This window comes from Dermacentor variabilis, chromosome 4, assembly GCF_050947875.1.
Source record: "Dermacentor variabilis isolate Ectoservices chromosome 4, ASM5094787v1, whole genome shotgun sequence".
In the NCBI taxonomy this organism is placed as follows: Eukaryota; Metazoa; Arthropoda; class Arachnida; order Ixodida; family Ixodidae; genus Dermacentor; species Dermacentor variabilis.
The window spans coordinates 177,883,871-177,901,819 of record NC_134571.1 but is presented as its reverse complement, the minus strand read 5'-3'; the positions used below and the strand labels follow the sequence as shown (position 1 = coordinate 177,901,819).

General features: G+C 44.1%; 1 protein-coding gene across 1 annotated transcript in view; it reads right to left on the bottom strand.

The window, feature by feature from the left end:
- The window catches only part of LOC142579964 (uncharacterized), a 75,987-nt gene extending 58,837 nt beyond the window's left edge, over nucleotides 1–17,150 (bottom strand). The window contains exons 1-4 of the mRNA XM_075690653.1: nucleotides 16,948–17,150; nucleotides 11,850–11,904; nucleotides 6,786–6,898; nucleotides 4,641–4,680 (exon numbers count right to left, since the gene is read on the bottom strand). Of these exons, the coding sequence (XP_075546768.1) occupies nucleotides 4,641–4,680; nucleotides 6,786–6,898; nucleotides 11,850–11,904; nucleotides 16,948–17,062 (323 nt within the window). The 5' untranslated portion in view covers nucleotides 17,063–17,150. The remainder of the gene's footprint in view (nucleotides 1–4,640; nucleotides 4,681–6,785; nucleotides 6,899–11,849; nucleotides 11,905–16,947) is intronic.
- Nucleotides 17,151–17,949: the final 799 nt, after the last annotated feature.

Below are 17,949 nucleotides of genomic sequence, written 5' to 3'. Positions count from 1 at the left end.
CAATAATCAAGCGTGCACGAAATCAATGAGCGATTCGATCGACGACAGTGCACTTCATGTGAACATCGGAGTCGGTGTCAAAGATGAGTTATTGTCAATCCTGTCGCCCCCGTCGCACAATGTCACTGTCTGTCGCAACAATGATCGCCCCGTCGGCGATCTCTTCACATAAAGAGGCAGCACTATCTGCACTCAGAAACTCCTCCATCGAAGCACCACGTGTCTCGTCAGTAGCGACGTGCTTCCACAGCTCCGTAATGTCAGTGGCTTCCACCTTGTAGGATCCAGGGGTTTCGCCCAGGCGCACAAAACCCGCCTTTTCCGTTGATAGCCATGGCCCCTGATCACAGCCGCCATGGTCGCAACACTTCTGCATGGGCTTACACTTTGGGCCTTGCAAAATTTGCAGCTTCATCTCAAGCGATACAATATTACACTTTGTTGGCGACGTCTTCTATCAACCGGACTGTCCACTTCTGCTTCCGTGGTGAATTTTCATGCATGCTGGGAGGGGGGCAAAGGGCGGGTGCAACTTCGCTTCATACTGAGCTAGTTCCTCCAGGATCGCGTCCCTGTGTCAACACAAAACTCGAGCCTTCTTCTCCAGCACCCACGTCAGACGCCACCTGCGTTCGTGCCGTCAAGTACGCGCTGTGATCGACGCGGCCCTACTAGAATAAAGCATTATTACATGGGCCGGTCCCAAAGATGGTGCAATACCGGGCCAAGCCGCAGCGGAGGTGAAGCAGACATTAAGCACTCCCTATACATGCACTGATCCCGATGATAGTGCAATGTCGGGCCGACGCGCGGCAGAGGTGCAGTTCGCCATTAAGGGGCCCACATTACACAGCTTCGCTGGTCATCCTTCTTCACAAAGCGGAAGGGCACTGAGTATTTCTTTTCTCTCCTCACACGTGGGTCGATCATGGACAACGGAAACTCAAGATGGCTCACGCCATCTTGTACCGCGCAGTCAGAACGCACTGCACGGTTAATGGTGGCAGATAAAAACGCACATAGGCAAACGCATCGCCCCATCTCGCCATCATTCATTTACAGGAAACTTAGGAATGCAAATTTCACGATTATTCTGCATGGAAAATGCCATCCAGAAGGCAGACTTTTGATCATTATATCCAATATGGAGTGAATAACATGTTATATATGCTTTATTTTCTCATAGCCCTAATGTATAAGCTGACACTCTTAAGTCGGCTCATTGTTATAAGCGATATATCATTATATGCTATACTGCTATATTGAACTGCACTTTATGAGGCATGCCGGCATTATCCCTGGTTGGACAGACAGCGTAACGCAGCTGCGTGCTGTTGTATTGGTGCTCTTCAACTTTTTTAGGTCTCACTCCGTGTGTCAAGAGAATAATCAACAGAGGACGAACGAGAGAAATCTCAGCTCGGAGCCAATGCAATAAAAAGGGGGTTCGTCTTTATCAGGACAACAGCTTTTTCTTGCTGTGTTCAACGACTATTGCCCTGACGAAATCTTGTCCTCTTGTTGAAGCACTGGCTCTGCCCTGACTCCCTTTATTTGTCCACTGCCGATCAAGAGACTGGCTCCATGACAAGTTTTGCCCCGCCACCAAAGGTGCAAAGCATGTCAATGGTACTAGTTCTTAGCGGGCTGAAGGACAACCGTGACAAGAAAACGCTCTGTGTTTGCACCATGACCAACCCCCTTAGCTCTTGAGATTAAAAAGCAGGGAAGCGAGAATAAAAAGATTGTCCAATAAGATTGAGGTTGAGCAGACGCATGCCCCAACTTCCCACTACAATTCCTGTCCTCACCATTGCCTGCAAGGTTGCCTTGAAACCAAGTGCAGTGGAAAAGTGGCAAGGGCTACAATTACGAAGGCACAGGCAAGGCCACAGAGCATATGCTCTAAGCATGCTGAGATTAGTTGATTAGACTCCACCTTCCTGTGGCATATTCTCCTGCTCATTTACGACAGTCATGCCTTAGGAGTTGCAAACATGTCAGACATTGGTCTTCAAAGGCCCCTCACCAGGCACTAAAGCAAATTTTGGTTACATGCTGGAAGTCATTATGTGCCCTGCAGGGAGTTTTCTACTGCAAGAATTTTTCAGACTGTTTCATTAATGGCAGAGATATAAATATTGGAAGTGTAGCAAACCCGCCAAGTCTGGAAGCGAGCTTCACTGCCGACATACACACTTTCTCGACTCGCCCCTGTCCAGCCTTCGCAAGCGAAATTACTTCCCTGCATTCTCCACATTGGAGTCAAAGGATTGCATCACATATATGTCACGAGCCCTGCCTTTCTCTCTATTTTTTTTTCTCTCGCACTTTTGCCGCACGCACTTCACGTGACAGTCTAACATGCAAACTGTTGCATTTTTCTCATTTCACACTGTGCACAATTTTGCAAGCTGGGCACGAGAACATGTGTATTGTTGTCTCGCTGCTTCTGCAAGGCACTGAAATGGATCCCTCGATGTGTGCACAATTGGAGAGTTCTGCTTTCCGTATGGGTGATTGCACGACATGGGAACAAGCAGATGAAGTGGAAGTATATCTGTGTTGCTATTGCGTTGAGTAAAACAAGAACTTGCGGACATTAAATCTATAGGTCTTACTTTTTCCCTAAATGTTTAATTGCCCACCGAAGCAACAGAACAAATAACTGCTGTAGCCTTGAATAATTCTCGAAGTCATGTGTCATGGTTAGTGATGTTTCAGCAATGCAAATTACGCAGATGCACCTGTGCGTCTGACTGCGACTCTTCAACTTAGAGAGGGGCTCCCTCAAGAAAGAGGGCATGCAGCGTTTGGTTTGCAATTTCAGGTGTTTTCACAGTTGCAGCAGTGTAATACTATTCAGGCATGAGTGTCAGTGCATAAGTATGCACTATGCTTGTTTGTTTAAAATGGCTAAACCTAGTAAGGGCCCTTTAAGACTTTCAGTTGATATCACAGCGCCAGTCATGTGTGCATAGGTTATTGTTGCCTGCATCTCATTGCACTGTTTATGCCTCAAGATCCAATTCTCATTTTTGAAAGACAACAGGAGCAAGGTCCTGATGCAGGCAGGATGCAAATTACTTGAATTTTCCATCACAAAGTTGCAGTCTAGTGCAACCATAGTAGAAACTGCATCACTCTCCTAAAAAACTTTATGAATTATAAATTGCAAACACTACAAAAGTGAGCAAAAGTCTGTTGTCTTTCTCTCTCTCCCTTCTCTTTTCCCACAAACAGCACACAAGTCTTGCTCTAGAAAAGCATTAGAAGGCCCCTAAACCACTTTGAGCATAAAGGCAACACAGAAATTTCTCTCTTGCCTTCGCTGCTCTCCCCATGGCCACTCTCTTCCTCACCACATGCTCCTCTAGAAGACACATGGAAACTACATGTGTCTTCTAGAGAAGCACTCTTGCTTGAAAAACGCATCAACTTCCACTTATCACAGCACTTCGCACTTTTACGCGACACGCCATTGCCGTCACACGTGCAGTGCAAAACACTCGACACGAAGTTAAATCATCTGACTGTGCGCACAACAGGCAAGCAAGAGAAGGAGAAAGAGCAGGCATGCGACTTCATGGCAAGGGCCTGCTAGAAGACCGATAGGAACTGGTGTCCCTCGTATACGAATCAACTGACTGTTTTTGTGCCACACACACCTAGCACAACTGAAGTAGGTGAGTGTCACAATTGCACAGAATGGGTAGCGCATGTTAAGACTACATGGACTAAGGCATTGAAGCAGCTGGGTTTCTTCACTGGATACTTGTCACTTGTCATACTTTCACTTGTCACCACCACAAGTGAAACTAAACACTTATAAAACTTAAGTAAAGCCTATTCTTGAGTATACAAGCATAAGCGGGGATCCTAACCAAGTTTACCTAGTTGAAAATTTCGAAAAAGGTGCAGAATAAGGCATTCAAGTTTATCTACACTAAATGCTCGTGTCACATTAATGTAACTGCTTTGCGCATCCAAGCACGCATCCCGACTTTGTCCCTTCGGCAGGATGACGCTGTAATGATTATTTCCTTACTTTATCATAGAAACATAAAGATTGAGAAGAAGGTCTACCTGAAGCCATCATACCAGCATTCTGGTAGAAATAACCACAATTGCATCCGGCTATTTATAGCATAGTACGACACTTTCAAGCATTCTTCTTTTTTTTCCTATCACAATAGAAGTGTGGAGTATACTGCCAAATACTGATGCGAATTCCACTAACGCTGATGTGTTCGTTCACAAAGGTGAATCATTCATTTAATCGCTGCTTGATAAATGGTGTTGGTTTTATGGCATGCTTATTCCCACATGTTCACGGTTTCAGCGTTTTTTTTTCTTCTCCTTGCCTTTTCTTTATAGAATGTGTTGAGATTTTCTGCACAGCCTAGACGTTATCTGTACACATTTCCTGCATGAGCCTGAGCAAGGCTTACAGGACACGTAAATAAAATAAATAAATATGAACCAATTGGTGCCACAATGCGTGAAGACCAGAAGTGCTTAGAGAGGAGCATGCTATGATTGTTTTCAAAATTATCAGTGATGGTCTAGGGGTCCTTGAAAAAATGCAGATGTTCTTGAAAAGAATGAAAATAGAGCCAAAGCAAGGAATGAATTCCTACCTTTCACGAAGCTCTTTCTCTTGTGAAGAAACCTTTCCCTCTGCAAACAGAACAAGAGCAGGTAAGCGAGCAGAAGAGACTCCAAAGCCACAGCAAGCATCAAATCATAACAGCACTGCCATTAGCATCCTCCTCGTGTGCCCCTGGCGATATCAAAGTAATTGAGAACTTTAATCTTTATTCTTTAGTTGATTGGCACGAACACACAGAGCACAGCAATTCTTCTAAAATACACAGAACCAAAATGACATCCAACTGAGCTGGATGAACACTGGGATAGATAAGAACCACAGAAGGATTAACCAACTGGTTGTAAAGAGCGCACTAAACGATTCTTCAAAGGGTTGTGTGAGTCCACAATGACTAAAATACCCATGGTCACAGTGATGAAGCAAAAAAAAAAAAAAAGATCAGAATGTGGAACAGGCAAGCAGATTATCAACAGAACCATGACAGCAGGAAGGAACATAACATACCAGTGAAACATCACGGAGAAACAAAACTATCTCAGGTAAGTTGGTGTAGTTGAACAAACCTTGCCAACAGTGAATCAGGCACTCAGGCAAAACAACGAGTATTTGAAACAATGGATAGTAATGTGCAGGCTTACTGTTGACTTTTGTGCCCATGAAGACATAGCCAACCAATGAACGCTGTTACAAAAGCATTCACAATGCGACTGAAATGTAGTAAACCCACAGCCAGCGGAAAGCGGCAAACGGCCACAGGCTGCTGCTCCTGAAGGCACATCGAGATAAAGCACTGCAAGGCTGGGTTACTTAAAGACAGATCCAGTTGCATAAATCACCAAACAGGCGATGCTCTGAAAGTTTCCAATGTCAATGTCGCACACCTTGATGTTGTAATGTCAATGCTTCGGTCACACACCTTGATGTTGTAAGCCTGCAATCGGTTTGGTGGATGTCAGTCTTTTCCCTCATCAAAGCACAAACGGAGCTTTAAGCTTTTTAAAATCACAGGGGAAAATGCTGATTGTGCTGTGTAAGGCATCTCTACTGAGGAGTGTCATCAACTTGACATGCCACCCATGGTGTAGTTCACTGCACTGTCCAGTGCCATGCAGCTGCGTACCCTCTTCAAATAAACCTTCACAATAAATTTTAGCGCAAACAGGATGACACAAGAAGGACACAGGACGAGGTGCTACCCTCAACTGACACATGTCAATTCCCTACTAAATTGTCTCCATGTAGATTCCCTTGACGTGTGGCATAGCATACGCCGGCCAGACTGGCTGCTGTATCGAGCACCCACGAGAGCATCAGCCGTCTTTGCCAACAGGAACCAGCTCACATTTAGCATGAGAATGCAAATTGTGCCCGTGTCAAGCTCTTTTCACCAAGACCGTGATATCGAGAAGGAGCTGGGATACCAACGCTCGAGAATTATGAGAAGCATTTTTTGAGATCACTTGAAATATGTAAGTGCTGCTTATGTTATTACTCTGTACAACACGGATTTTTTTTTTTTTTTTTTAGAATCCTTTGTATGATTTGTTCTCTTGATCTGTCTATCATAATGTCTTCTCTGTGTGCGGTGCTTAGGTCTGTTTTCTTATAAGTAGGGCTGTGACATAATGAAGATGTCAGTTGAGAGCAGTGTCTTGTTCTGTCTGCTTCTTAATGTCATCCTGTCTGCACTAAAATTTTTTGTGAATAGCATGTACCAACTGACCAATCAATGCATTTTGCTGTACCAGTTATCTGTTCTACTCAATACAGGACCTGCCAAATTTCATTTCTTCCCCTTGATCTCGGCTAGGTCATCTCTTATGTGATACACACTGTCCTCTTTCTAAAATGACCACTTTTATTGCAGAATTATCATGTTCGTTATAAGTTCGTTTGTCTGCATTTCTTAACCCTACCTGTCAGTTTTTATCCTACAGCTCATAGTGATGCCCTTAGGCTCCTTTCAAGTTTCTTTGTTGTCCTTTAAGTTCCAGAGCATTACATTACCGTTGGCACAAGGCACAGATCATAGACTTTACAAGGATGCCAGTAAGCTTCCAAAATTGCAATGTCATGTGCTTCCATGCTTATTTCAATGCACTCCAAGATATCCTCCCACAATCAGAACAAATCCAGCCATGTCAGGTAACCCCACACAGTCAATCAGACGTACCAAGCAGGCTAATCTTGGTCTCAAGCTTCTCGATGATCTGCTGGTAGCTGGCCTTGTAGCGCTCAAAGGTGTCCTTGACAGACGCACAATGTTGGCAGGAAGCATTGCGCAGCCTATTCAAAAGAAAGTACCACCACAAGTCAGCAGCAGAACACTGAACAGCCACTCCCACTGAGCTATTATTAAATGTTTGCGTATGTGTAATATTATTAATGTATATGTTACAAAATGTATCTCATTGCCATTTAATGGGCAAATATTTAATGCATGTTAATGGGCAAAGGGCAGTAGAAGTGGAACCTCAATGCTGAAATTATCTCCATTACAGTTATAACCTTATACATAACTCTAAGCCCCGCAGGCAAACAGCTTGTATTGTTAAAAGGACACTTACATTAAAAAAATTAAGTGACAATTTAGTGGTAAATGCGGGAAAAATTTGTTTGCATTACGTCACACCTCTGCGAGGTCTCTGAACCATGATTAATTCGACGTCCACCACTTTGCAAAGTGTTGTTCAGGAGATCACTTGGCGCATGTCCTCCGTCTCCAAGGGGCAGACCACTGTCAGTCACACTATATAGTATATGAAGGCAAATCAGAAAGTCTTTGCCTATATATTTTAAGCCAAATTACAGCTTCAACTGTGAAGTCAACATATCCTTTCCCAGCGGTAGATCTTTCTTGGACCAACCCAGCCGTATCTGCTGGTAGCTCCCTGGCACGGCACTGCTGTCAGTTGTTGAAGATGGCCGTTGCGCTTCAGACGTCCACGGTGTATGAACAACAAAGTGTGATTCGTTTCCTATGGAGGAAGGGACGACCGCCCATCGAAATCCAAGGGGAAATGCAGCCCACATATAGGGAAAGGTGTTTCACTTTGAGAAGCATGAGGTGGTGATGTGAGTTCGCAAAGGCAGTGAAAACTCGCATGACAATGAGCTTTCGGGGGAGCCACGTGCGTCGCTGACGACAGGGGCATCTCAAATTTAGTGCTGCGATGGGACAAATGTCTGAACCGGTGTGGGGACTATGTGGAAAAATAGTGTAAGGTACGTAGAATAGTATGTATATGTGTAATTACTTGTATGCACCTTATTTTGGCTAATAAAACATAAGGGCAAAGACTTTCTGATTCGCCCTCACATGTGTGTGTGTGTGTGTGTGTGTGTGTGTGTGTGCGTGCGTGCGTGCGTGTGTGCGTGCGTGCGTGCGTGCGTGTGTGTGTGTGTGTGTGTGTGTGTGTGTGTGTGTGTGTGTGTGTGTGTGTGGCGGCACTGGCTAACACTCCCAAGGTTAGTTCTAGTAGTATAAACATAAATACCCAAGAAAGTGGATGGGGAAACGGCACCACAGTAGCTCAATTGGTTAGAGCATCGCACGTGTAATGCAAAGACATGGGATTGTTCCCCACCTGCAGCAAGTTGCTTTTTCAGCCACTTTCATTGCCATTAATTTATAATTTGTTTAATTAAATTAGTAAGTACAAGTAATTTCTGCTATGTTGTCCTTTGTGTCTTTGTTTGTTGGCTTTTTATGATATGATGAATAAAAATCGGGCCCCTTGGTTAACCCCCTTTCCTCTCGTTCATTACATAACGATCGAGGGTATCAAATCCGGCAATATTGATGCCTTCAGGTAGCATGTGTGGGTTTATTGACCAGTTGCCTTCACCCAATAAAATCACGTACTTGTGACACCTGCGGCAGAAAGGATGTTCCACATCCGCCACCAAGGTTTGTGAGTGGTGGCGCTGGCTAACACTCCAAAGGTTAGTTCTAGTAGCAAAAACATAAATACCTAAGACAGTGGATAGGGAAACATCAATTGGTTAGAGCATCGCACGCGTAATGTGAATACGTGGGATCGTTCTCCACCTGTGGTAAGTTGTTTCTTCATCCACTTTCATTGGCATTAATTTATAGTTTCTTTAATTAAATTAGTAAGTACAAGCAATTTGTGCTATGTTGTCCTTGATGTCTTTGTTGGCTTCTTATGATATGATATGATATATATATATATATATATATATATATATATATATATATATATATATATATATATATCTATTGTAATGGGTGTACTGAACAGGTAGCGAGTGTTCGTAACCGAGAAGGCAGGTGACGCAGAGCAGGAACAGCTGGTAGCCCGAACGGCTCACAGTCGTGCTAAGCACTGGCAATCCAGCTGGCCCACTGGTTGCACTGCAGGCATGGGAGGGACGATCTGGCTGTCCTTGTTTCTTGTGCTCTTCTTCTTCATTACAATATATATATTACGACCACATAAAGCCAAAGCTGACAGGCAATAAAGTCAAGGAAAGCATAAAGGTAATTAGCTGTGGTTGAGATTGAAATGTAGAAAATAATGAGAAAAGGGAAAATGAAAGTGGATGAACACATAACTCGTCAGCGATGGGAGACAAACCGACAACCTCTCTATTATGTGTGCGTTGCACTACCAATTGTGCTACAGCGACGGCCATCAGTCCGTCCTAACTTGGGTATTTACGTGTACTAGTTCTAGCCGTGGGAGTGTTAGCCAGCACCACTCAGAGCCATGGCAGGAGGATGTGGAACATTCTTTTTTGTCCGATTGCGTCATGTAACAGGTGAATTTAGAAGAGCAGGCACGTGATTATACATGAGTGATGTATGTATGTATGTATGTATGTATGTATGTATGTATGTATGTATGTATGTATGTATGTATGTATGTATGTATGTATGTATGTATGTATGTATGTATGTATGTATGTATTGTATGTATTGTGTGTATGTATTGTGGGGATGCGCGACTCACGCGCGTCCCCAGATATCTTGTTTTCCCCCATCTCCTGCAATCCCGCTTCGCCGCGTGACCTGCGTGACGCCCGCGGCGGTCGATGTGGTTGAAGCGCATCGCGAGAGATGGCGCGAGTGTTGCGCTGCTACCGGCGGGGTTACTTGGGTGCGGGAGCGGAAGGCGCTCTCTCTTTGGATTCGGGAAGCAAGCGGGACGGACGTGCCGTGCTGCGCGTGCGCCGACCCACGCTTCTGTGAGACCGTCTCGCGTGGCCGCCTTGGAATGCGCCACCGTTGGCGTGACCGTACACGCGAACGACCAGGCGTTAGGATCCAGCATGGGGCGAACCTATTCGCTCGCTATGCGGTCACAGTAAGTCGGACTTCTAGATTTGTCGCGCGCCCATCGGCATGTTTTGTGGATAGCAACTCGGCTAGCAGGCATTGATCTATGAAAGGTGCAATAAATGCCCTTGTGATTGTTTGCACTACTGTGTTGTCGTTCCTTTGTCCCAAGAGTACGGGAGGAGAGATCCCACAGTATGTATGCATGCTAGGCCATGCTAGTCCAGCAAAAGTTCTTGAAATTGCTAAGGTGAACTTCCTTCGACACCTTTATAAATGTACACACAGATTCACACACGCAAATGCACATACACACATTCTCTTCAAAGCTGTCTCATCCCCTCACTACCACAAGACCAGCTTCTCACAATACACACACACTTTTTCCCACTTTGACACCCTGTAATGCTAACGCAATAATATGTGCTTCAACATTCCAAAGCAAAACTGAGACTATGAGAGCCACCATAGTGTGGAGGCTAGGCATGAATATGAACCACACAGAGTTCTTTTTCTTGAGCACCGAAATCTAATAAGAACATGAGCATTTTTGCATTGCACTTCCATGAAAATGCGGCTGCCATGACTGGAAATCAAAACCTGCTACCTCATTCTCAGTCTCGCTTCAGTTTCGCAGTCAGTTTAGACTGATAAAGCATTCTTTCCTATGTCTATGCGGATTAATATATGGACACTCCAAGCGCATTCTTGCCATCAACATCGCCGTGATGTTCCGTATAAAGTCCAGGGGCAATAACACCGTCGCTGCGCAGCGTATGCTGTACGTGTGAGTGAAAGCTCATGAGAGGAGTTGATGATCACGGCTCAATCTGGCACACACAAGGGGGGAAAGCTGAGAGAAAACGCACCGTCTTCCGTGGCGCAAAGGCCGTGGGGGGATGAGAGGGAGGAAGGGGGGGGGGCAGTGTGCTTTGGCAGCAACTGCATATTTTGCGACCGCGTGCAAGGGGAACCGACGACCATGGCTTAATCTTGCAAAGCATGGCATGGCAAAGCAGGGAGGCAGCGCAGGATGGAGGGCGGGTAGCGTTCTACTTTGGCAGCAAATGCATACTTTGCGCAACCGTGCACGCCCTATCTTGAAAGCGACCTGCATACCTTTGTGCACGCTGTGTTCTCGCCGCTCAGTTTGTGTTGAAGCAACAGACAGCATGAAGGTCACTTTGCTCGCTGCTGCTACTGCACTTCTGCACGCCAGCACTTTGCCAGCAAGCGCTGTGGTCATCGAGTGTGAAGTGTTCATGTTTGCCTGTGCGCACTGACACCATGCTTGTTAATTTAGCTTGTGAACTTATGTTTCCAAGTTTATATGGCCAATAAAACTAGTATCTTCACTTCGTATAGCTGTCTAGTAATTTGCTATCGCAATCGATGCTTCGCATTTCTAATTTGCTATTGCAGTCGATGCTTCGCATTTCGGGCGAAACTGCGACTTTTTTCTTTTTATATTGCGGAAGCACAATTTCCAAATATACTGCTCAACTAACTTTTCTCTTTAGTATATAAGCAAGACTAATGTGCATGTTTCTTGTGGCTGCATTCGTGTAGTAGCCACAGCTATCACGAGACTGGACTGAGTCAGCATGTAATATTATGTAATGCTCATGACACGCCTACCTCCTGGGCGAAACTGGTTAGTAGAAACATGAAATTATAGTAAATAATTTAGGCCGCGCTGATGCTTGCCACTATTTATTCTAGGCTTTATCGTATTTGGACCTTCGTTCAAGACAAAAGCAAAAATAAAGTTGAAATTGACTTTACTCCTTGAAAAGAAGGCACTTGTACTTCGAAGTGCATGAATTTTCAAACTGCAGGCACCCTTGTGCATGTCAGTGTGTAATAACAAAGAACAAAGAAAGATACACACAGAAAAAAACACAGGTGGAGCAACATTCATCAATGGCAACTCACTCTCGATCCTTTTCGCAGAGGAGTGAAGTCAACGACGAGACTTGCTTCTGCAGGCCTGAAAATGGTCAGAACAAAGTAAGCACCACAAGTCATGCACTGCCTAGTTAATGACACAAACATCACATAGATGGACGATTGATAGATGGAGCTTAATATAAAAGGACACTATAGAGAAAAGTTGTTTCAGCTCCGTTAGTAACTTACCTTTCCTCAATACAAAAAAAAAAGTCACTCTTATTGCAGCATTAACCAGAACAAGTGCGAAAAAAGAAGGTGGGTGGCAACGCCGCTTCAACGTTCCCACACCGCCTAATCAGGACATGATGCATTTTGATGTGTCTGCTCTAGCCTAGCTAATTTTTCATTGGCAGAGATGAACTACACTGTACTTTAAAAAAAAACTAGACACTAAACTTCATAGTTTTTTTTTTTTTAATGGAGCTGATTCACATGAAGACGTCTCAAGCCAAAGAGTGCCATGACTATAACAGGTTTCAAGAGCTTTTACTAAGCCAGAATGACGAAAAAATACATTGAAATCCACGATGTCACACTGATATACCCTGAAGAAGGAGCCAAACAGGCTCCAAAACATCGGGCTAATAAAATTCATTTATTTGGCTGGAGTCAGTCTGATACCCGTGTCACACGAGCAACTCGGATCTCCTTCAAACTTCCTTCCCTAAAGGACCGCAAGGGAGTTTCACCTCAAAGGAGTTAGCTCCGTGTCACACGGCCTATAAGCGAGCTTTTGAAAGCTGCCGCTGGGGGCCCATTAGGCGCTGCTCGCCTTGTACACAGTCATGAAAGAAACACGTTATATATTGCTAAAAATGTTTGCTCCTCTTGGGAAAGACGTGAATCACTCATCCCGCATGCGCGAGATGTGTGATCACGTTGACCAAAACAACAAAGAATGGCGCAGTCAGGGCAAACGCAGCAGCCATTCCGAGAACGCCCGGTTCGAGAGTCGAATGTAGCTGCTGAACTTAAATATCTTTGTCAGTGCTCAAATACTATATTATATGCAATAAAAACAGTTATAATTGCTGGTAAAAGTGAAATTTTAAAAAATGGGGGTGATTTCTTGACGCGAAATTCAAGCACGCTGGGAACAAGAGTACTCCCTTCAGTCTCCAAGGGAGATCTTCCATCTCCTTTCGCTAGGAACTTCCTTAAACTTCCTTTGCTAAAGGACTGCCGTGTGACACGGCGCGCATCTCCCTCGAGATAAAGGCATCCTTGGTTGAAGGGAGTTAAAAGGACTTCAGCCGCGTCCGTGTGACAGGGGTATGAAAGTCCTAACTGATGTACCAGCAATGAGCCCTCAACGTGAAATTCAAAAAGCAGGACCTAGACTTTCACTACTTTAAGTGATAGCTTTCTTCGGCTCTCCCCCCCACTTTGCGGTTTGTCTGTTTCCACCTTTTCAAAGGAGTGGAGTCAGCTTGGGCCTCTCAGTGTAGGCTGCTGTTCTGCCAAGTAGGCGACATGGGCCACCCATCGCTGGGTAAGCACCTGAACAGACAGCTTGGGTCGCTGGGTACATGCCCAAATAGACAACTTCAGTAGTGCACGTGCTATATCCGTATGTGCTCATTCTCGGCCCATCCTCCGTAATGGATGTGCCAAGGTGACACAAGGGATATGCAGCCCGAAACATATTAAATCGTTAGCCCCCCATCCACAACAGGCAGCTTTGCGACAAGCGTGGCTACATGATGGGCAGTCATTACAACAAGTTTGCAGCCCAGATTCCAGGGATAGTGGAGGTTGCTATAGGATTTCAACTGGGATGCTGTGACTGCAACAAGATACGCCCTGTTGTGATATCATTTGGCATTTTGTGCAGTGAGATTGCCATTTCATGCATCTGCCGAAGTGCCAATAAGGTTTCATTATACACAAGTGGCATGGGAATATGCAGCAGGTCACACACGAAAGCTACCGGTGCCATTGACAACCTTCATCAATGGCATCTGCCACAATTATTTAACCAACCTATTAATGCAAAATTAATGGAGATAATTGTGAAAGATCTCTTTATGAGTATAAATTGGTATAGAGTTTCTATCTAGTGTTCCTTTAATGTCACAGAGCAACACATTAGCTATATGTGAGGAGCTCTAGAGGAGTGCTCTGAATTAACTCTGACCACATGGCATTCATTAATGTTCACTGCAACCTTAGCACACGTGCCTGATGGGCAATTCGGAAGATTGATTTGATGGGAGAGTTGAAATATATATGTGCTCTCGAATTTTCATGCGAGTGTGTCTTTCGTGCATGTGTAACCTTGGCACAGTAAAGCCAGCACCCATCCTGTGCACCTCATGTATCCGTCAACTCTGGGATTTTGCACGGCAAAACCACAATGTGATTATCAACCATGCCATGTGGGGTCTCCGGTTTAATTTTAACAGCCTGAGGTCCTTTAGCATGCACCTGACACCTAACATACAACTAATGAACACAAGCACCTTTGTAATTCTGCCCCCATCAGAATGTGGCCGCCGCAGCCAGTATGGAACCTGCAAATTTAAGTTCAGCAACGTAATGGCATTACCACTAAATGATTGCCACAGGGACATGTATATGTCTTCTTCTTCCCTAGCACTGTAAACATGCATCACAACGACAGCTACCAACTAGCCCAGCCTTCAACATTAGTATAACACGAAACATTTTAGCGGCAATGAATCAGCAAGCCTGCTGATGACTGTAGCTGTCTCATTCAGTGATGGTAACTGCCAAATTCTGCTAGACTTGGCCAGCCACCCTTATTAAAGGAACATTACAGTAACCTTTATATATATACATGATAGGTAAATAACCTACATCATTTTTTAGATTTATTACACACATCGTATAGTCACTAATGCACCATTTCGCTTCTAGAGCTCAAATTTAAATGTTTTAAGCAGAAGGAGAAGAAACAGCTGGCTATACCACCAGTGTTCACATGAACTGCTACACCACAAGAAACAATACCTTGGTCCCCTTCACTTGATACCCAGGAAATTTTGTTGACTGCACCAAACTTAAATGCCAATCATGTGTCATTGCATTCTTCAAAGAAAGCATTGTAGCCATCCATATGAACCCAATGATCAGTTTAATTTTCCATTCTCTTGGTCCAAAGTCATTAGCTCAAATAGCACCGAACCGACCTCATCACCACAATGCACCATTTGGTGCGAGTGATAATAGCAAAAGAATGGAAAATGAAGTGAATGCTCACGAATTATTTTTTGAAAGTTTTAAAGTTTATTTAACATAATGAACGTATACAATTGCAAAGTACACACTGTTGGGACCCAACAAATTTGTTAAAGGGTCCCTACCGATTGCTATTAGGAAAAAAAACACTTCTATGGCAGCTGTTTTTGTTTTTTTTATACGGCAAAATCACATAAAACTGAGATAGCTGAATAAGTAAAACAAGAAAATACAGCAGTAGGGAACATTTCACAAATGAGATACATTTTTCTAACAATTTTTTTTTTACGTCATCAAAAACATCGGCACAGGAAAAGAAAAAAAAATTAAAAGTGAGGGCATGTGCAAGCATGTGCAGTGTTACGCATTGTTAATAAGTGAGAGTTTTAATTGTTTAAGAAATGTATGCAATGTTCTTAGAGTGGTTAGGTCACTATCAAGCTTATTGCAAACTGAGGTGCCTGTAAACTGTAGTGTAGAGCGACCGTAATTAGTATTTACCTTAGGCAATAAAAAACGACAGCGAGATGCGTTTCCAACATGGCGAAGTGAGGGATGGAGCGAGACTGTTGTCAAGGCCAGTTTTTCCTCAACTATTTGATGCATGACGGAGGCGATGTTGTATGTTGTTAAATCGTAAATGTTGAGGATGTTGAGGGTTTTAAATAAATCTTCACTTTTAATATGCATACTGTTGGGTGCTATATTGCGAAGAGCTCTTTTTTGAAGTGTAAACACTGGTGACAGATGAGTTTTGTATGTGAAACCCCAGCTCGCTAAGCAGTAACTAATGTGAGAGTGAACAAATGCGTAGTAAAGATTGATAAGTATGTGGGCAGGGAAATAGTTTCGACATTTCGACAGCACATGCAAGTCATATGAAGCCTTTTGAACTACGGAACGCACATGAAGGCGGAATTTTAAATGGTTATCGATAATATGAAATTTTGTCTCACTAGATGGTTTAATCGGATGGTTATTGTAAACGACAGCTGAATGAATAGCCGTTTTCCTTTTTTCAGTGCAGTTTCCTGTTGAGTATAATCTAGATGGTCCTACAAACACCGCCTGGCAGGAAGCTGACTTGAAGCCATGCATTAATGAAGCTGAAGAGAAGGGTGCCGACAAAGTGTAGATTTCATTCAGATTAAGTACATTGCTTCATCGAGTACACGGGCGTCGAGTTCCATGTGTACCTATTTCCATAGTCTTTCAATTAACATTAGTTGGAAGTCAGCGCGATGAGCGTTTTTCGCAACAATCCCATTTTAAACATGCTCTAGCAAATTCGAAAATGTGCTTGTTTCGAAGGGCAACTCATCGCAAAACTCGAATCCGTTCAGCAATTAACAGTTTCACTAACCAGCGACAAGACGTAACGAAGTTATAAGAACCGCATTGGCTAGCGGTGCGTTCAGTGCTGGACATGAGTGCACCAGTCCCAAAAGGTAACTTGAATAGCCACCACTCGTGTTCTGATAACAGCGGTTACACTGTCGCATTCTTGAAAGTTTCTACGTTTCTAGCATTTAAGGTGGACGTCCGGACAAATGCCTACAGACGCGCACTGTGTCGAGGGACAGAGCATTTCGTTCAGCCTTAAAGCTCTGAGCTGCTTTCGTTTGGCAGACACAAAGGTGCATGTTTCAGTTTGACCAGAGATACAAATCACATGTTCTTACGCAGAGAAAATGGAGTAACTTCCCGGTCACCCACTGCGCTGGCGCTTTCCCCATGCAATGCGATCAGCTGCGCCGAGATTACTTCCATGGCAATCGTATGGCGCGAGCGCAAAATACATATAAAGAGAATAGAAATGATAGAAGAATGGTTGAAGCGTTATAGTTTCGCATGACAGGCCCCAGCGGCACTGCCGTACCTTGAGTTACGCCAATGTGTGCGCTGTACACCTGCTGCAGCAGTTCTTTGATGGACGAGTGACCACAGTTCTGGCCTCCATGACGACCAGGCGATGAGGCATCGAAAAGCTCCATTGCTGCTGGCGCTGTCACGTCATATTTGTTCAACCCGTTAGCACGCACAAGTTCGTCTCACACAAAATCACGCGCCAAATCACCCGAAGACGCGAACGGATAGACTTGGATACGCTTGGATCAGCGTGTATAGCTCTCTTTTTGTTAATTCTAAAGCTAGTGGCAATTACACTACACATAATAACAATAAATAATAAATCTATTTTAATTCTTCATAAATCTGTAATATTAAAATTATTGGGTAAGTTTGTTTAGTAATTGAGGAATTCGCAACTGAGGCTGAAGCAGTTCCACAAAAACTATCGATACTCACTTCCTTTTCCTCTTTTTCAAGCCATCTTGCGAACGGCGACATGGTATGTTGAGGTGTTTTGATTCATATTTAATAATTGTGCACGCGCGGTACACCACAAATATTATTAGATTGAGGGAAATGAGATGTTATTCTTTGTTGTTTTTGCTGTTACGACCATTGATGACTAACCCAGCGGTTTGATATTTCCAGGCTGCCCACAAGACGTTCCGGATAAAACAGAAGCTCGCCAAGAAGCTCAAACAGAACCGGCCGATTCCACAGTGGATCAGGATGAAGACCGGCAACACCATCCGGTAAGTTCTTTAAAATGTCTTACTTTTACGTTTGTTTATCGTGTCGACGCCTGTGGAGACTCCGATACCTTTGCTTGTCGGCAAAGGTCTCATTGGCGGATACGTGATGCTGGTGGTGAGCACCATGCTGTAAACCAAGACTGGTTCGATACTTGGAGCTAGGCTCATCGCGATCCCTAGCCCTTCTTTGCAGCCTGTCAAATACCACGCGTTCTGGTTGCATGTTTCATTGTGACCTTCAATACGACGGCATGCTGCCCTGTATACTAATTGTCAGT